General features: G+C 40.7%; 1 protein-coding gene across 3 annotated transcripts in view; it reads left to right on the forward strand.

Moving 5' to 3' along the window:
- Window positions 1-21,169, forward strand: part of B3GALNT2 (beta-1,3-N-acetylgalactosaminyltransferase 2) — a 57,610-nt gene that overhangs the window by 34,705 nt on the left and 1,736 nt on the right. For 2 of the 3 annotated variants that reach the window (XM_061161443.1, XM_061161445.1), the window contains 7 exons: window positions 8,741-8,851; window positions 11,540-11,618; window positions 15,219-15,402; window positions 17,610-17,735; window positions 18,291-18,450; window positions 19,124-19,180; window positions 20,179-20,340. In XM_061161443.1, the coding sequence (XP_061017426.1) occupies window positions 8,741-8,851; window positions 11,540-11,618; window positions 15,219-15,402; window positions 17,610-17,735; window positions 18,291-18,450; window positions 19,124-19,180; window positions 20,179-20,316 (855 nt within the window). In that variant the 3' untranslated portion in view covers window positions 20,317-20,340. The remainder of the gene's footprint in view (window positions 1-8,740; window positions 8,852-11,539; window positions 11,619-15,218; window positions 15,403-17,609; window positions 17,736-18,290; window positions 18,451-19,123; window positions 19,181-20,178; window positions 20,341-21,169) is intronic. The other variant, XM_061161444.1, reaches the window with a different exon arrangement.

Raw genomic sequence — 21,169 nt, forward strand, 5'->3', positions numbered from 1 at the left:
AGGATCTTTGATTGTGACATGCAAACTCTTAGTTTCAGCCTGCGGGATCTAGTTCTTTGATCAAGGGTTTGCCATGGGCCCCCCTGCATCGGGAGCGCTGAGCCGTAGCCACTGGACCACTAGGGAAGTCCCTGCTCAATATTACGGATCTTATACTGGGGCCCAGTCAAGGAAGATGGAGTTGGGCGCCAGGCGGGAGGAATAGCAGTCAGGTGCCAAGCGTCAGTCGAATGGACTGGACAAGAGAATTACTTGCTTTGTCGTATTTGCCAGATTTCTATTTTCAAGCTGAGGCTTTTTTGGGTTACCATAGCTTTTTACTTTGATATGGTTCATTTGGAACTACAATCACAAAGATTCCTGGTGACCTAATTGCTACCTCCAGGGGACACTTTGAGTCCTTACCTGAGTTGACTGCCATTTTCTCTTAGCTTATGTTGGGTTGGCCCAAAAAGTTTGCTGGGTTTTTCCGTAACATCTTTTGGGAAAACCAGAGTGAACATATTGGCCAACCCAATATGATATACATCCTTCTGGTTCAGCTTAATCCGACCCCGTCCTTCTTCCCTATTCCTCATTTGTTTTCCTCTTAAACATTAATCATTAAGAGCTGATATCCAGCCTTCTGTTTATTTTATTCATTCTTCTAGGCAGTTTCATCTGTTACCACCTGTTTGTTACTGTCTGCAGCCCATATTTCTTATGAACTCTGTATGCACTTCAGCTGAACGCCTCCACTTGGAAGTTCCCCTGGGTGTTCTAGTGGTGATAGCATCTCCATCCACCCATTCTCACCTCCTGTATTTACAGTCCTGGGTCATAGTCTCTCCTTTTTTTTTTTCAGGTATCCAAGCCAGAATCATGAAATTTATCCTCAGCTCTCATATCCAAGCATTCACTAAGCCCTGTGAATTCTTTATCCTAAACATATTTGGTTTTCCCCATATTCTTCAATTTAAGTCTGAATTTGGCAATTAGGAGTTCATGATCTGAGCCACAGTCAGCTCCCGATCTTGTTTTTGCTGACTGTATAGAGCTCCTCCATCTTTGGCTGCAAAGAATATAATCAGTCTGATTTCAGTGGTTGCCATCTAGTGATGTCCATGTGTAGAACCTACTCTTATGTTGTTGGAAGAGGGTGTTTGCTATGACCAGTGCATTCTCTTGGCAAAATGCTATTAGCCTTTGCCCTGCTTCATTCTGTACTCCAAGGCCAAATTTGCCTGTTACTCCAGGTGTTTCTTGACTTCCTCCTTTTGCATTCCACTCCCCTATAATGAAAAGGATATCATTCTTTGGGTATTAGTTCTAAAAGGTCTTGTAGGTCTTCATAGAACCGTTCTATAAAGAAAGCTGAGCACGGAAGAATTGATGCTTTTGAACTGTGGTGTTGGAGAAGACTCTTGAGAGTCCCTTGGACTGCAAGGAGATCCAACCAGTCCATCCTAAAGGAGATCAGTCCTGGGTGTTCATTGGAAGGACTGATGTTGAAGCTGAAACTCCATGCGAAGAGCTGACTCATTTGAAAAGACCCTGATGCTGGTAAAGATTGAAGGCAGGAGGAGAAGGAGATGACAGAGGATGAGATGGTTGGATGGCATCACCGACTCAATGGACATGAGTCTGAGTAAACTCCAGGAGTTAGTGATGGACAGGGAGGCCTGGCGTGCTGTGGTCCATGGGGTCGCAAAGAGTCGGACATGACTGAGTAACTGATCTGAACTGAAACATGTTTGGTGTCAGTCCTTCCAAATTTTATCACTGTTAAAGTTTTATAAGCGTGATATATTCCAAGGGGAAGAGGTGGTTGTTTCCAGGAGAAAGACTTAGGATTAACCCAAAGCAGCCTCATATAGTTAAGAGTCTAGGACTTAGCTTTCAGGTCCTGTCGTTGACCTTGTAGAGTGTATAAACTGGAGTGTCTGTTGATTCATGTTTAATGGGTGTTAGCACATTAAAGTGGTTTGAATGCTTAAGGCCACTAGCTGGGAACCTTCTTCCTGGTATGTCAAGGCACCTAAAAAACAATCTGAACTGTTAGTTTGGGTGTTGAATTTGATTACGGCAGTGGGAGGTGGGTGTTTTTGAGAACTTTCTCATTCAAGTGGTATGTGACCAGAAGGCTTCATATCTTCTAGTTATTGTATCTTTCTCCCCTTAGACATAGCTGCAGTGCCAGAATTCTCTCTGAAACCAGCTTTCCTTTAGTGTTATAAGGTATTGATTTTACTAATTAAGCTTCAACCTTAGAGCTCTTCCCAGTTACTAGGAACATTTTTTTCTTTACTATTAGGATTTAATTAGTTCAACTCAGAGGCAGTCTCTTTATTTTTTAATCGAGATATAACTGACATTCATTTTATTAAAGTATATAGTATAATGATTCAATGTTTATGTATGTTGCAAAATGATCAGTGCAAGTCTAGATAATATCCGTGACCAGACACAGTTATAAAGTTTTTTTGTGATGAGAACTTTTAAGGTCTGCCTCGGTGTTTAGTCACTAAGTCATGTCCAACTCTGTGACATGGACTGTAGCCCCCCAGGCTCCCCTGTCCATGGGATTTCAAGGGCAAGAATCTGTCTTAGCAACTTTTAAATATGTAATACAGCATTATTAACTATAGTCTCTGTGCTGTACATTACATCCCAAGACTTCTTTTTTCGTAACTGGAAGTTTACACCTCTTGATCACCTTTACCCATTTTAGCTACCTCCTACCCCGCCACCTCTAGCAGCCACCCATCTATTCTCTGTATGTATGAATTCTGGTTGTTTTTGTTTGTTTAGATAAATGAGATAGTATTTGTCTTTTTCTGTCTGACTTATTTCACTTAGCATAATGCCCTCGGGATTTATCCGTGTTGTTGCAAATGACAAGACTTATTCTTTTTTATGGCTGAATAATATTCCACTGTATATGAATACCTTATCTTCTTTATCCATTCATCCCTTGATGGACACTTAGGTTGCCTACATGTCTTAGCTGTTATAAATAAAGCTGCCGTGAACATGCGGGCACATACATCTTTTCAAGTTAGTATTTTCATTTCTTTTGAATAGATACCCAGAAGTGGAATTGTTGGATCATATAATAGTTCAAACCTTTTTTCACAATGGTTGCACCAATTTACATTCCTACCAAGAGTACCCAAGGATTCCCTTTTCTACACATCACATCAGCAACACTTGTTATTTTTTGTCTTTGATAACTAGCCATTCTAACATGTATGAGGTTATATTTTACTGTGATTCTGATTTGCATTTCCCTCATGATTTGGTAATGTTGAGCACCTTTTCATGTACCTATTGGCCATTTGAATGTCTTCTCTGGAAAAATGTCAGATACTCTGCCCTTTCTTTAATTTGGATTCTTTGGGTTTTTGGCTACTGAGGTGTGTGGGTTCTGATATATTTTACGATTTGCAAATACCTTCTCTCATTTGGTAGGTTGTCTTTTTATTTTGTTGATAGTTTCCCTTGCTGTCTAGAGTTTCTTAGTTGGATGTAGTCCTACATGTTTATTTTTGCCTTTGCTTTGGTGTCAAATTCAAAAAATCATACCTAAGGCTGATGGCAAGTAGCTTACTGCCTGTTTTCTTATAGGAGTCTCACGGTGTCAGGTCTTAGATTCAAGTGTTTAACCCTTTTGGGGTTGAGTTTTGTGTGCAGCATCAGCAGTCCAGTTTTCCCAATGCCATTCCTTTTGGCACTTGCCGAGTTCAGAGGTTAAGACTCCACGCTCCCAATGCAGGGAGCACAGGTCTCTGGTCAGGAAACAAAAAGCATGCATGCTGCATGGCATGACCTGAACATTTTTTTAAAAGACTGTCCTAGCTACCTATGAATCAGGAAGCTGGCTCTTATCAGACACCTTAATGTGCTGGTGACTTGATTTTGGACTTTTCCAGCCTCCAGAACTGTGAGAAATCAATGTTTGTTCAGCTCAGTCGCTCAGTCATGTCTGACTCTTTGCGACCCCATGGACCTCAGCACGCCAGGCCTCCCTGTCCATCACCAACTCCCAGAGTCCACCCAAACCCGTGTCGATCGAGTCAGTGATGCCATCCAACCATCTCATCCTCTGATGTCCCCTTCTCCTCCCACCTTCAATCTTTCCCAACATCAGGGTCTTTTCAAATGAGTCAGTTCCTCACATCAGGTGACCCAAAGTATTGGAGTTTCAGCTTCAGCATCAGTACTTTCAGTGAACACTCAGGACTGATCTCCTTTAGGATGGACTGGTTGGATCTCCTTGCAGTCCCAGGGACTCTCAAGAGTCTTCTCCAACACTACAGTTAAAAAGCATCAGTTCTTCGGAGCTCAGCTTTCTTTATAGTCCAAGTCTCACATCCATACATGACCACTGGAAAAACCATAGCCTTGACTAGACAGATCTTTGTTGGCAAAGTAATGTTTCTGCTTTTTAATATGCTTAGGTTGGTCATAACTTTCCTTCTAAGTAGTAAGCCTCTTTTAGTTTCATGGCTGCAGTCACCATCTGCAGTGATTTTGGAGCCCCAAAAAATGAAGTCTCTCACTATTTCCATTGTTTCCCCATCTATTTGCCATAAAGTGATGGGACCAGATGCCATGATCTTAGTTTTCTGAATGTTGAGTTTTAAGCCAACTTTTCCATTCTCCTCTTTCACTTTCATCAAGAGGCTCTTTAGTTCCTCTTCACTTTCTGCCATAAGGGTGGTGTCATCTGCATATCTGAGGTTATTGATATTTCTCCTGGCAATCTTGATTCCAGCTTGTGCTTCATCCATACCAGTGTTTGTTATTTAACCAAATAAAAAAAGAAAGACTGTCCTTTTCCCATTGTATATTCTTAGTCCCTTTGTTGTGAATTAAGTGACGCTGTATGTGTAGGCTTATTTCTGAGCTCTATTCTGTTCCATTGAGCTATGTGTCTGTTTTTAATGCCAGTACTATACTGTTTTGATTACTATAGCTTTGTAACATAGTTTGAAATCAGGAAGTGTGAGGCCTCCAATTTTGTTCTTCTTTCTCTAGATTGCTTTGGCTATTCAAGGTCTTTCATGAGTCCTTACAAGCTTTAGGGTTGTTTGTTCTATTTTTGTGAGAAATGCTATTGGGATTTTGATAGGGATTGCACTGAACAGTATTGACATTTTAACATTTTTAATTCTTCCAATCAATGATCATGGAATATCTTCACATTTATTTGTGAGTTTGAGTTTCTCAGCAGTCTTAATTCCTAAGATAAGTGTTTGCTTATTCTCACCTAGATTTTTGAAATAACTCGGTTACCACTCTCTGTACGAACCTCTACTCTCTTGCCTCTCTGAGACTGGAGTGACCTTTCTAAAACTGCAGATATGATTGTGTCACTCTTGTACTTGTAACCGTCTGTGCTCCCCACTGCCTTCGGTAAAGAACAGACTCTGCTGTAGCAGACAGAGCTGACCTCAGCCTGTCTTTTATTCTCTTTCCTCATCCTTGTGCTTTAGCAGTAGTGCACTACTTAATATTTTTCTGACTATCTAGTGCTGTTTCAAGTCTCCCCTTTCATTTGTTATTTTATCTGCCTCCTTCCTATTTTTCTGGACTCAAACTCCTTTAAGATGTAGCTCAGCTCTCATAGTCGTTGAAGTTCTGTCTGACCTCCCCAAACAGTGACTTTCCTTTGTTATTGAGCATGTTATGGCGTATTATGCTTGCTTAAAGATGTGGCTGTTTCTTTTTTTCTTTTAATCTTCAAATACATAGCCCACAGCCTGGTACATAGTAGACATTGAAAAGTTTAAATAATGGCTCATGTATGAGAGAAGATGGACCCTAAGTTTACTTAGTTTTATACATGTGTTTAGTTACAAAAAAAGTTTTCCTGATTATAAAAATATGAAAATGTGTGAAAGTAATACTTGTTCAGTGTTGAAAACCTGACAAAAATATAGAAAAGTTAAAAGAATATGATGTCATTCATCTGTACAGCATAGTAGGTGTATTTCTTCACAGTCTTTCTTTTTTAAACTGCATAGGGTCTGTCTTAGCTGTGGCACACGGGCTCTAGAGCATGCGGGCTTTAGCAGCTGCAGTGTGCAGACTTAGTTGCTCCATGGCATGTGGGATCTTAGATCCCCAAGCAGAGATCAAACCCGCACCCCCTGCTTTGGAAGGCAGATGCTCAACCAGTGGGCCACCAGGGAAGTCCTCTTCCTCGGCTTTTCAGAATGCTTCTGTGTACATTATCTATTTGTGAGAACATGTTCTTGTTTTTACAGAAAGGATCGAGGTTAATGAACATCAAGTTTAATAAAGAGCTAAGGTCACCCGGGGAAGTGTAGAAGTGAGCAGGACCTAAGTAAGGACCTAAGAAAGTAAGATGAGGAAATGGAATCTTTTAAAAAGGCAATACATTATGTACTATACGCTTTATCACTGATCCTCCAGCAGCCCTTTTACATGGGCCTCATCTTCTCTGCTGTAAAGGCTGGGAAATGATGACACAGGCTATGTCTGCAGAGGAGCCCTAAGGCTCTGCAACGCACACCAGGAGTTTCAGAGATAATGAAATTTAAGGATACATTTGCAAAATATAAAATGACACACTGCCCGAGGAATCCAGATTCTTTCAATGTTCTTATCTTTTGTGGTAGAGAAGTTTTATTGTCTTTTTTTAAAAAAAGCTTGCAAATCATTGCCCTAGCTTATGGGACAAGTTCAGTTCTGTCTAGTTCCCTTATAATGCTGGTTGAATGAAACACTACTATAAAGTATTTTATCTTTTAATTTTAATACATGAAATGTTTTTAGGATGCTAAAACTGTATCTTTTATGTCCTATTGTATACCAGAATTCTACTTGCTTTTGAGTTCAGTGTCATTCAGCTACTTACTTGAGTAATGCCTGGTATCAGACATTCTAGATGCCGGTTGATAAGACAGACAAGATCGCTGCTGTCTGCTGTTTGCAGTCTAGTGGGAGGAGCAGTTAGATGGGCAATAGAAAAATAAATATCAAGAGTGGTAAGTGGTTTTAAGAAAATAAGACAGGCTGGGGACTTCCCTGATGGTCCAATAGCCAAGACTGGACCACAATCATAATGCAGGGGCCTGGGTTCATCCCTGGTCAGGGAACTAGATCCCACATGCTGCAGCTAAGACTTCACATGCCCCAACTAAGGCCCGGTGCAGCCAAAGTAAATATTAAGAAAAGAAGACAGGCTGATGTGATAGAATTTGGGAGTTGGCTGCCTTCTGTTCAGTCTCTAGAGAAAGCCTTCCTGAGGAGACGACCATGGAGCTGAGACCTGGGCAGGACCAAGGAGCTAGCCATGCACAGATACTAAAAACAGGAATTGTAGAGAGATTAAAAGACACTAGAATTCAAAAGAGGGACGGGAGCGTAACTTCCTAAGTTCCAATTTTAATAGTAATGATTACTAAGGAAAACCTTGTCCGATTTGACAAGATAAAAATTACGTTTTTTTTTTTTTTTTTTTTTTTTTAAAAACCTGGGAACCCCCTGGCGGTCCAGTGGCTAGGACTCAGCACTTTCACTCTGGTGGCCCAGGTTCAACCCCCTGGTTGGGGAACTGAGATCCACAAGCCTTTGCCATGGCCAAAGAAAGAAAAAACAAAGAAACCTATAATATGAAGTGGCAAACAATTCTGGAAAAATAGTATATAAAAATTACAGGATTAAGGTAATTTATTACAAGCTCATACAGATTAATAAGAAATATATAAAACTCAGTGGTTAAATGGTAAAGAAGCATGACAAGGCAGTTCCCAGAAGAGATGGTATAATTGATACACATCATTAAAAATCAAAAGGAACAGGGATTTCCCTGGCGGTCCAGTGGTTAAGACTTCGTGCTTCCATTGCAGGGGGTGCAGGTTCGATCCCTGGTCAGGGAACTCGATCCCACATGCCACATGGCACCCCTCCCAAAAATCAAAAGAACGCCAGTTAAAAAATCATTTCTTTAAATCTACTAAATTAGCTTAAACTTCTCTTCTTTTACTAATAGCCCATACTGGGAAAAGGAGAGTGAAACCAGGCATTCTTATAAATTGCTAATGACAGGCAATTTGGCTCTCTGTTACTGTCCTAGTAACTTCATCTCTTTATAGTTGGAGAATAATCACTTTACAGTATTGTGATTGTTTCTACCTTTCATCAACATGAATCAGCCATAGGTACACACGTCTCCTCCCTCTTAAAACCTTCCTCCCATCCCATCCCTCTAGTTGTCACAGGGCACCAGCTTTGGGTTCCCTGTGTCATACAGAAAATTGGGGATTTATTTTCAACAACAAAAAAAACAGATTTATTGGGGAAAATAAACATTTACACCAGAACACGCCTCATGTTGTTTGAGTAGGTATTTGATAGGGTCCAAAAATGTGTGACGGTAGGGAGATGTCGGAGTGACTCAGGATGCATTCGCTCCGTGGCATTGGAACAAGCCCTTGAAAAAGAGCAGTCGTAACAGCTGCAGTCACAGAAGGAAATGCCTTTGATGCAGTGGGAAATGACAGAACAGCAGCATGTAAAACTGTCAGAGAAAGGTCTTTGAAAGTGTTGATTTAGATGTGCATGAAAAAAAGACTCCAAGATATATACTAAAATGTTACTATTGGTGTGTTGGAGTGCACAATAAAAGTTCTAACTGATGTGTCTTAGAAAAACTTTTCCCCAGAAACTTACTTAAGACCTAAATGACAGCAATAAAGAAACTGACTCTGTGTTCATCTTTCTACAAAAGAGCTTTGAAGGTACGATCGTGTGGGAGAGCCAAGACTTCCAAGGCCTCCTGTCAAGAAATCTCCACAGAGTGACAGTTAATGATGGAGGAGGGGTTCTCAGAGTCGTTACAGTAAGTCCTTCCTTTTTTAATTTAGGTTGTTGAGCATACCTTAGCGTTCTTCAATACCCTAAAATGTTTTTAAGTTTATTTTTACACCAACTCATATGGAACAATGAATCTTATGTTTAGCATGTATGTAATAGAAAGTGTTGTTGAGTCACCAATAGTAAAAGATGAAAAACTGAAATGTTCTGGGATTTTATAGCTTCAACCTTCATAGACAGTTTGCCTTAAGATTAGTGCATTTTAGGAAGTATGATGTTTTATTTTCTCATTAGTTTTTAGGTTAACATCTTTTTAAGTTCACTTCCTCAGTATTTAGAGTATTCAGTCTCACTTAATATCAGTATGGTGTCAATTAGAATACTATGGATAAAAGTGTTAGAAGGTAAGATTGAATATTCACTGCAATTTATATTGCTGGGCTTTGTGGTTTTCCTTTTTCATTTGCCAAATTTTCTTAAAACTTAAAACAGACAGGTAGATTTCTGAGAGTAAGTGTAGGATGGTAAAAAGGTGTAAGCAGACTTAAAATGATGAACTTTAAATAAATAAGTGATGGTGTGGTGCGGTCATAGAATTGTTCTCCTTGAATTCTGGCCTAATGATTAGGAAAGCACTTGGCGTTTAAATTCACAGGCTTAGTACATTTCATTAAATATTAACCTTATTCACATAAATTAATCCTTGAATTTGAAATGAAAATCATGAGGTTTGTTATTATACATTATACATTCAGGAAACATTTATTGCATACTCATTGTGAGGCAAGCACAATCTTGGGAGATCCATAACTGTCCCACAGGGGAATTTACAGTCCAGTGAGGAAGAAAGACATTAAACAGACAGACCCACACATTCAAGTGTAATTACAGCCTTAGCCTTGTAGGCCATGTTTAGGATTTCATCCTTGATTATGAAATGTCCCTTATTTAATATACAGTGTTTCATGGATTTGTAGGGTTTTTTCCTTATTTTCAAAGCAAGTGCCTTGAATTTCTTGTCTCCTTTTCTGTGTGTGAAACTTAAATATGCAAAACATCACAGAATTCTATACTATTCAGTTGATTGCACAAAAGGAAATCAGTTTACTTCTGAGTTTTGGGCTAGATTTAAGGTAAAGATTGACATGATCTGCTTTGGGTATGAATATGGTTGTGGAGGGCTGTGAAAGCTCAGTTGTGTCCAACACTTTGTGATCCCATGGACTATACCCTATACCCCGCCAGGCTTCTCTATCCATGGAGTTCTCCAGGCAAGAATACTGGAGTGGGTACCCATTCCTTTCTCCAGGGGATCTTCTCGACACAGGGGATTGAACCTGGGTCGCCTGCATTGCAGGCAGGTTCTTTACCATCTGAGCCAACAGGAAGCCTTGTGGAGGGTTAACAGTAGCTTAAACACCCAGCTAACTGGAGGAAAAAAAAAATTTGACTGCTTAGGAGCCTATTCTAAGGAACCCATGTGCAAATAAAGGTTTTCATCATAAATGCACAGAGCTGTAAGTTTTCCTAAGTCTTGCTCTCTTGCCAGCAAGTAATAACCTCAGAAAATTTTCAAAGGCAAAATAAAAGCCAAGATGTGACATTTTAGATAGAAGTTAATAAAGTACTGTCAAGTTCTACACAAAACAGTATAGTGTGTACAGTTTTTAAAAAGAAGAAAAAACCAACCCCCCCCACCAAAAGAAGTGTGCAATCTTTTGAAAAAGATTTTTTTTTCCTTTGAAAAAGAAAAAAACAACTCCCCCCACCCCGCAAAAAACAAAACAAAACAAAAAAGAGTGTGCAATCTTTTCTACAAAGTTGGAATCTGTAGCATTCACCCCTAGAAATTTTCTGCACGTTCAGCTACAAATCATATTCTGAATTAAATGGTGATTTACCTCAATCACCCCAGAACACTTGTGTCTCTACTGGCCTTAAATTACTTTGTATAGTAGAGCTCTGCTAGAAGGATCTGTTCAAAAAGGGACTAGGCAGGCAGTGAGGCCTCTTGACTGGGTGAGTATGTAGAAAAAATGCTGCAGATGTGCTGAGGCATGACCGACAGTCTGATCCAGCCTTCAGCGGCTGGTAGACATGCGGCGGGTAACACCCAAAGGTGAGGCCCTCACTTCAAGGAAGGGCCTTGGCTAACCTATGAGGCGAAAAGAGGCATATTTCTAAAAACAACAGCTCCTCCAAAACTGAGAGGTAGACAGGACTGTTGTTGGCTGTTGGCACAGTAATCTCTGGGCACCTTCAACATCAGTAGTCTGGTTCAACTATTGGCTTAGACAGCTTTTCACTATATGGTAGCAGACACTTTAAAATGTCCCTGGTGTATTTGAACTCACGGGCATTTTCAATCTCTTAAGTACTCAAACGTGATAGTAATTTTATTTTTAAGTGTGGGAGTTTGGGGATGTAAAATAAAGCTGGTTTTGGTAATAATGTTGGTAGCAAGTTCAAGAATATGATTCTGTGTAAGCTGGAATTCTGAACACCAGTCTGGAGATTATTCGGTATACCTGTCTTGGACATTGTAGTAATTAGACAACAACAGCAAAAGTGGAATGCTGATATCCTGATAGCATCTTAGATGGATTCATGTGCCATGGAGTCACATTATGAATTTTGCAAAATTAATTTTCAAGTGTAAGGAATGTATTTATAGTCATGAAGCTTCAAGCACTTATATTCTCGTCTCTTTCAGACTGGGGAGGGTGCCTTGCCTCATGAATTCATGGAAGGTGTGGAGGGAGTTGCAGGTGGTTTTATTTATACTATTCAGGGTAAGTCAGCTGGTTGAAAGTTGAAAAGCATATGGAATCTCACCTACTTCATCTTCATACTTTAGTCATGAAAGGTAATCTTTTCCTTTTTTAGTTATCAAAAATAGTTTTTATTGACAAATAATTCACATACCATATAGTTTATCAAGTGTTTGATTCCATACTTTTTAGTATATCCTGCATTCTGCTATCATCTCCACTAATTCCAGACCATTTCTATCACCCTCAAAAAGGAGTCGCTGTGTGTGTCTTCAGTGATGCTTCTGGAAATACCCACATTTGTGAACTTCTGAGAATTCTGCATCAGTGACCCCTAAGAACAGCTGTTGTAGATGCTGCTGCTGGTGGTCACTTGTCCTGATCATCACTTACGGAACAAAGGTGCCCAGTGGTCGTCCTGCCTGATTTCTCAGAGCGGTGCAGATCAGGCATTCCTAGGAAAGGATTTGGACCCAGCTCCCCTGAAGTCACCCTGAGGTGACTGAGCAAAGCAGAGTCCATATTCTGAGAGGCAGTTCTTCAGGGGGACTCCTTTAATGTGCAGGACTGAGGATGAGACAGAACCCTCTATTTGAGGCCACTGCATGTACTTTGAAGATGTGAGTGGGCTGTAGCACCTTTTTTTTTCTTTCTCTAGCATCTTTATTTATACAGTGTTCCCTCACCATATTTACATCACCCCTAAGGGAAAATCAGAACAGGTACATAGGTTTTGCCCACAAACTTGCCATTAAACATCAAGATGTAAAGTTTAGGGATCCTTAATTTTAGTCCAGAGATTTTTCATAAAACTATGAGACCACTCTGCCAGGGGTGGTACCAACTTAGCTCACCAGAGACTAGCTAATGGGTCATCTGGGGAAAACTCAGGTCAGGAGGCCAGGTTCATAAAACAGCTCACACTTGGGGGCGGGTACAAGTGTACACACCATCTGACTTAATGTCTAGCAACTTTCTTTCTTGTGCCAGTTATGTCAACTCTGTACCGTCAGGAGACTTTAAAAACTTGAGGGGCCCATGAGACTTCTGGCTCCGAACTATTCCACAGGGAGCAGCTACTGTGCCTTGAACAACTGGTTATCTTAAATTTTCTCTCTGAGGCCAAAGGATTAAGGTTTGGGTGAGAAAAACACCTTTCAGACAAGAGAGAAATATCTCAATTTTAGGGTAAAAGAATTAGAATCAATAGATTTTACTCCTCATGTACTGGATGTATCTGAAAAGCTGACTGTAATTTTTTTTTTAATCTGAGAATTTATGCACTGTTTACAAGAATCACGTGCTATACAAATTCTCAAATTTTGTTGGGCATTAGCATCTCTGGCTGGGCCCTGCCTCAGGTTGGAGAGTTAAGAATCTTCAGGATTGGAGCTCAGATACCTGTATTTTAACAGGCTTGCTAGATGGATTTAATGCCTCTAAAGTTTGAGAGGCTGTAAACTGTATGATTCTTGTAGTAGCACCTAGACAGATGGTCAGATTTAAAACACACAGATAGTATACTAGTTTCCAGATACATGCAATATAAGCCAAAGTGTACAATCTGTTACTGAAAAAGCCTGTATTTAATTTCTACTCTTGTTACCAACCGTTTTCCTATTGCCATAATTTTATAACACTTCTACTTTCCTCCAGGTGTTAAATTGTGTATATTTATCCTTACCTTTAAAGTGACAGGATGTTACAGTAAGAATTGAGAAGGGACCCAAGATCATTTAGGCCTGTGCTTCTCAAAGGGTCGTTTGTGGTCCACCTACATCAAAGTTACAGGAAGTCACAGGTTAGAAACACAGATTCCTGGGCTCCGCTGGCTCTCTAGGCTTGGGGCCTAGAAATCTGTATTCCATAAGCTTTCCTGAGAACCACAGACTTGGTCCAGCTCCCCCTTTTACAGATGAGGATGCTGAGGCCCAGAAACGTGCAGTGTGCCCAGGATCCCACAGACAGGGGCAGAATCAGAAACAGGCCTCAGCCCCACCCCCAGGCTGTCTGCAGTTACAGAGTGGAGCACTAAATATTACGTCTCAGTTTGCTTCCCTTCCGCTCAGCCACCCATTTGTCATTTTTCAGAGATTTTCTAATTTTCTAAGTTGACAAAATCCTGTGCCAGTGAAAGAATTGCTGCCTTATTTGAGGACAGTCCGTGCACAAATGTGACAAATGACTCATTAGCTTGTGAGATGGTAATTAAAATGTCTTGGTAATCATTTTTATTATGGAATAGCAGATAATCCAGAAATAGTGCTATAAGAAACACTCATGTCCTTGTTGCTTAGAACTAACAGATGTTTACATTTATTCATATTTGCTTTTTTTTTTTTTTTTTTGGAGAAATGAAGCATTTTAGATAGAGTTGAAGCCCCTCCCTCCTAGGACTTCCTACCCCTGCTCCTCCTGCTCCCCTCAGAGAGGACACCACTGTCCTAAAGCTCATGTGCATCCTTCCCAGTCTTACTATCCTACTTTCTACTACATATGTACGTAACTCCTATAACATATAGTTTTGATTAAATATTTCATAATTTATACCTATGGTATATATAGCAATTGGCAAAATACTTTTTTTCACTCAGCATTATTTTTTAGTGCTGTTCCTCTTAACATCCAAGATCAGGTTGATTTTTTTTTTAATTTATTTTATTGAAGTATAGTTGATTTATAATGTGTTAATTTCTGCTGTACAGAAAGTGTTTCAGTTAGATATATGTGTGTGTGTGTGTGTGTATGCTGCTTTTTCATATTCCCTTCCATTGTGGTTTATTACAGGATATTGAATATAGTTCCTTGTGCTACACAGTAGGACCTTGTTGTTTATCTATTCTGTGTATGAAATGTTTGCATCTGTAACCCCAAACTCCCAGTCTATCCCACTCTGCTCCCTTTCCCTCTTGGCAACCTCAGTTCTGTCTTCTATGTCTGTGAATGTTTCTGTTTTGTAAATAATTTCATTTGTCCTGTTTCTAGTCTACATACAAGTCATGCTGTGTGGGATTTGTCGTTTGCTTTCTTACTTCGCTTAGAATGATAATCTCGAGGTCCGTCCATGGTGCTGCAAGTGGCTGTACCCTTCTTTTCTGTGGCTGAGTAGTACTCCATTGTACATATGTACCACGCCTTCTTTACCCTTCATCCGTCAGTGGACATTGGGTCGTTCCCCTGGCTTGGCCGTTGTGAGCAGTGCTGCTCTGCAGGTTAACTTTTTAACTGCTATATCCCATTATGTGAACATACCATGATTCAGCCATTCTCTTATCGGTAGGCATTTAGACTGGCTCCATTTTTCACTGTCACAAACAGTACTGCCATAAATACCCTTGTGAACGTGTGAAATAATGTCTCTGGGGATGTATCTACAATTGGACTTACTGAGTCACAGTCGGACACCTTCAGCCTAACCAGGTGTTGCTGAGTTGCTCCTCACAGTGAGTCCGTGGGTTTATCCTCCCACCAACAGTGTGTGGGAGTTCCGGTTTCTCTCCCTCAAATTTCCTAACAAATGTTTTCTGTTAGGTTGCCTTGGGAGGAGTGTTAGTGTGATAATATTACAAGTTCTGGGTCTTAAGCTTGCAGTAGCTCTTTTCTCCAACTCTTTCTTTTTAGAAGGCGATGCTCTTTTAAAAACCCTTCATTCTCGCCCTCGAAGACTTCTCGATCATATACATAATCTCCACGAGGAGGATGCCTTACTAAAGGAAGAAAGCAGCCTCTATGATGATATTGTGTTTGTGGATGTTGTCGACACTTATCGAAATGTTCCTGCAAAATTACTGAACTTCTATAGATGGTATGTTATAAAAATGTTGGGTAGGTGTTGTTTTATTTTTCTTTTGATGTAGAAGCAGTTTATCAATAACATCAAACCACTGAGATTTTTTTTTATTTTTATTTTTTTCACTGAGATTTTTTTAAACTAACCTAAGAGCCCTGAGCACCTGTGATGTGTTCTATCATACCCTAGTTCTTTGTGAGGACTAATTTTCTGAAATGCTGCTGCCTTGTTTCTCTTAGCAGATCCATAATGTGAGTGCTATTAATCAAAAGCAAGGTAAAAGATGGTTCACTTTGCGTCATTCCTACTTTCCCATAGTTGTCGGGAGCCAACATTAGGTGAAAATCAGTGAGTTTGAAAGTGGTTTTCATCCCCACCCACCCAATATCTCCCATTGACAGTCACTCACACCCAGGTTACTGATCTGAGTTCTGTTCAGCTGAACATCCACATTATATTTCTGTTCTGTCCTCCACTCATTGAAAAACTACCTGCCCTGATTCCAAAACTTTTAATACGATGAAATTCAACAACCCTTAGAGTCTACCATATTGTTATTTCCCAGACCCTCCAGTATTTCTTGGGTCTTGGTTGTAACTCCTTTTAATATCAACAATAAGTATACAGTAACTTATTAATTGAACACAAGTAGTTGTTAATATTACTAAGTTACTCTCGAGTCCGTAACTTTCTGTTGAGCCTCTGATACTGTCTACCCTGACTGTAGATGTAAAACCTTCAAACTCTGTCTAGATCAAACACATTAAGATACTCACATCTTTTGTCTTTTTTTAAAAACTTTATCAGAGAGCTTGTTGCTTGATGAGCCCCAAAGTCTGTCCCTTCTGTTCTTCTCTGTTGCTCATGAGAAATTACCAACTTCTGGTCCTGAGGGGTAGACAGTTAAATTCATTTATGCAGGTTCATAGCTGGGGCAAGTCAGTATAATTTTGGAGTCCTCTTGTGGATAGAGGGGAGATACAAGTAAGAGTTGGAAGTGTGGGTGTGCCCAGAATGCCAGGATTAAGTTTGAGAGCTGCAGTAAGAAGAACCTTCTTTTAGCTTGAGGCCACTGATGGGGCTTCTGTTGGTGGGGCCACGGCGAGGACATAAACAGGTGAGGAGGGGTAATGGAGGTCCAGGTGGAGATCAGGACTGCGGAGTTCTGGGGCTTTCTATAGGGAGCCGACTCTCAACTGTAGAAGTTCAGGTTTTGTCTCTCCTGCTTGCATCTCTCTGTGATCTTAGTCTCTCTGCCACTGTCTCTTCTGGGCCTTCATGTCTGCCAGGACACTGCAGGGACCTATTAACAGGCTGTGCGTCCAGACCTGCTTCCCAGAAGTCAGTCCCCAGTCTACCCTCCACACTGTAAATGACATCTTTGTTATTCACTCATCTTTATCCAGGGGCTCCATCAGTGACCCCAGTGTCCTTCATCACAGAAGTTTATTTTTGATTAGCAAGTAAATAGCATCTATATCTTCTGCTGTTAACTGAAAATAAAACTTTAGAAACATAGGGTTATGCTTTTGGTTGTGGATCTGTTGTTAAAATTCACCATTCTGTGACCTAATGAAACTTTTTCTCCAGATTTATTTAGTTCAAATTTCTGTCATTTTACTGGTTCTTATCAAGACTAGGTTTTTTAACAAAGAGGTACAGGGGTTGGCAGTGTGAAATTGAAGAGTCAGTTTTGTCTGTAGTTGCCATTATATACTTTTTAATGTCTAGATAAATGAAATCACCCTCTTGTGCCGTCCAGAAGTCATTTGTGATGGCTGAATTACTGAAGATCATCTCTAAGGGAAAATGTATGTCAGTGTTTTGACTCAGCTTTTTAAACACCATAAAACACCTGCGTATGGTACAGATAGCAGCAAAGAACATTCTCCTGTGTGCCAGTGTTCTGTGAAAGGCACCTGTCTGCTCACGCAGGCCTCTTGTTAGGAATACAAGGGGCAGAGTCCTGCTGCTTGACAGACATGCTGGCCTGTCCTGCGCAAGGCCTAAGAAGCATTTGATTGTATGCTCCATCTAAGCCAAAGCTTTTCCCCACTGTGTTCTTTTTCCTTAACGCCTTTGCAGATTGGCTCGGTACCCGTCTGCTAGGCCACTTTGCTAGCACCAAGTGAGGACTGTAGCTGGCAGCAGTCTCCTCTTAGGGCAGAGGCTCTTGATGTTGGAGGGGCGCCCTGACGCCGTATCCCTTTTTTCGCCAACAGGACTGTGGAAACAACCAGCTTTGATTTGTTGCTCAAGACGGATGATGACTGTTACATAGACTTGGAAGCTGTGTTTAATAGAATCGCCCTCAAGAATCTGGATGGGCCTAATTTTTGGTGGGGAAAGTAAGTTAAACATTGTTAGCCCATCGATGTTCATTTCATGTACTGAGCACATGTAGTTAAGAAAAAAATGTGGTTGAGATAGGAAATTTCCTTGTTAGACTCCAAAGTTACTATGTTTTATTAATTTACAATTAAAGGGGAAAAAAACTATTTTAAATGGAAAACCTCAGGCTAATGTAATGAAGGGGGAAATTAACGTGACTTTTTATCACCATGCCCTACTACTGAAATTAGAAACTGCTATTCCTTAAATGTATGATACATTTCTGAAACCATTTGCTGTGTCTCTAAATATGGAGTGGTAATTTATTTTTCATTTATTTTTTAATATATCTATGCAAGATGATTCAGAAACTCCATGAGAGAATTTAACATACCAGTCTTCTTTATAAAAACACCACTAGATACTTAATTCCTCAGACTAAAACATAAGCTTTTTCCTTTCTTTGCTTCTGTAACTTGTTCCTTTGTAGCATCAATTAAGGACTCGGGTTTAACCAGTGGTAGGTAGGGCCCGTGTCCGAACAACGTAAGCTGGCTTACTTTGAGTCTCAGTTTCAGGTTGAACTGGGCAGTTGACCGGACCGGGAAGTGGCAGGAGCTGGAGTACCCCAGCCCCGCATACCCCGCTTTTGCCTGTGGGTCGGGGTATGTTATCTCCAGGGACATCGTCCACTGGCTGGCTGGCAACTCGGGGAGACTGAAGACCTACCAGGTAATTAAGGACTTCTGACCTAAAAGTACACTCATCAAGCAGGTTTCTTTTTTTTTTTTTTAAACTCGACCTAGTATTTCAGCCCTAAAAGCAGAGCAGCTTCCCTTGGGGAAAGTATGGTATTCCTTCTGTATAGGAATCAGCAGCCCTCAGAGGTTAGGGGATACACTTCTATCCCTTAAACCTTGGCTGTAAATTTTATTCCTGTCGTCTTTGAATGTACTTCTTATGTTTTCAGCCTGTATTTAAAGGCATCGTCCCTGGAGGAGTGTAAAGATTTAGTCTTCAGCTTGCTTAGTCTTCCTTCTTATGAATAAAAGCTTTTTATTTTTTGCTGATTCTGGTGACAGTGTCAATAAAACAGCTCTGCCTGGGCCTTAGATCCACAGTATCTTTCCTCCTGTTGGTGCCGCAAGTTTAAGGTCCATGCAAAGAGGGGCTGGCCGCCTGCTTAGTATGTGGTCTCACTTCACTGTGGTGTGTATGCTTCATGTTAATAATGATCACTAGCTTTTACTTTGTGTATCAGTGTTAAAACATGCAGCACTTCATTGTAGAGTAATTAGAAAACAAAGAAGTACAAAGAGTACATGTGGGAGTGAATGTGAACCTGTCTTTACCGACCAGACAGCACTGAAATTTTTACTTTCTGAACCTTCTGGGGCATGTGTAGGGTGAAGATGTAAGCATGGGCATTTGGATGGCAGCCATAGGACCTAAAAGATACCAGGTGAGCAAGCCTGAGCAGGGCTGGCCGCAGGGCTCGGAAGAGGTGAGTGAGGTTTCTCTTATGCAACCTTGGACAGAAAGTGTGAATGGAAAGTCTTCTAGTGTCATAATAACTGTGCACTTGATTTAATTCACTATCACTGACCAGGGTCTCATAAACCAAAAAGGAAATGTTTTAAATGGAAGTTCTCCTACCCACAAAGAGTAAAGTGTTTATACATTTTTATACATTTCATTAAATTCTTTGCAGCTTTAAAACTTACAGGAATTGGCTGACTTCAGATCCTGGCTGTGAGACGGCTCCACAGAATGTGACTCCAGCAGTGTACCCACCTAAGTGGGGTCTCCCCTGAGACCCACCTGGGATCAGGGCGGAGACAGAAGGCCTCCCCTTTCCTTTACTACCCCTGGAGGTGCTCAGCCATCAGGGCCACAGCTCTCTGTGGGAAGGAGTCTGATTATTATGTCCCACCTCTTTATGTTCTTGAATTGAACGGAATCTGTACTCTGCGATATTACTGGAAGCAGGAGCCAGTCCATGGAGCTGGGAAGTAGGCTGGTGGGTGAGAACCTGGACTCTGGGGTCTGATAAGACTCCATTTTAATCCTTCCTACTCAGCCTACCAGCATGAACGTCACTGTAACCTGGAGCAAGTCTCTTCACTCTTAGTTTCTCACTCATAACAAGGAAATAATTGCTAGCTCACAGGTTATCGTGAGAACTAAACTGGATAATACTTACAAAGCCCTGGTACTGTCCCCCCAGATACCGTAAACGGTTCTCCAGAGCGCTTGCTGCTGTTCCCAGCACTGTCTGGCCAGCTTTTCTCCAGCAGCAGCTACGAGGCTGCGTTTATGGTTCCCACAGAGTCTCAGGCTCACTGCCCCACAGACACGGTCATCTTTGAAATGACCGCCACCTTACTGGGCTCTGGAAGCGCCCGTGAACACCCGTTCTGTCTGCAGCAGAGGGTCAGCTTGCATTTTGTGTTTTGACAGGACAGCCTGTGGCTTTGTGAGAAGACCTGTGAACCAGGCATGCTGTCTTCCCCGCAGTATTCTCCGCAGGAACTCACGCAGCTGTGGAGACTAAAGGAGCTTTGCGGTGACCCCTGTCGGTGTGAAGCAAGAGGATGATGAGGTCGATCTGCTGTGTTAAAGGTCAGGGTGGGTGAATGACCGGCTGAGCAGAAGCCTGAGGTTTGGCCGCAGATTATATGGTCTTTCAGGGTAATTCTCAGCTGACACTTCTCACCAATGTGGTATTTAACATTTGCGCAAAATTTCCTTTTTAAAAAACAAGAGATAGCTGTAGTGCAAGAAAAACTTATTTACATATTGGAAGGTGACTTGAAAAATACCAAACTGTTTGTAAAAACAAAAAATACTCCTGGGTCCTATTGCATCATTTCTAGTTTGTAATTCATTACCTATCATTTTGGTTAAAACTTGGCCTCGTTCAGAAATCTTGAGTATGCTAGTCTGAATTTCAGCCTGGAATGCAGACCAGCCCTGGATAGCTAAGTAGGATAATTACAGGCCAAAAAGAACTCATGCTGTGTGACCTCTGGTCACTTACACCAAAGTGGGGGTTTCTGGAAATCAGGTCAGATTTTGTAAATCTCTGAATGAAGTGGGCAACCTGAAAAGGAACCACTGTAATTCTCAGTTCTGTACCTTGGTTTTAAATTCATTTATTAAGTAGACTAAATTTCAAGTATTCTTTTGCCATTTAACATAAATCCTGAAGATCAAGCTATATTAATACTCCTTTTTTTAATGCTAAAGTTTTATGAATATAAGTAAAATCGTACCTCTCAGGGTTTTAATGCCATAGGAAAGGATATTTCTAAATAGATGAAACTGAAATAATGTTGCTTTCTTCCATTGTAAAATGTTTACCTAATATAAGTGAATTTCAGTCAGAGCTGGAAATCTTCCTGAGAATGTATGCTCATTAGGGTATAACTGTAGGGAAAAGCACTTAATT

The sequence above is a fragment of the Dama dama genome, chromosome 15, assembly GCF_033118175.1.
Source record: "Dama dama isolate Ldn47 chromosome 15, ASM3311817v1, whole genome shotgun sequence".
Lineage (NCBI taxonomy): Eukaryota > Metazoa > Chordata > Mammalia > Artiodactyla > Cervidae > Dama > Dama dama.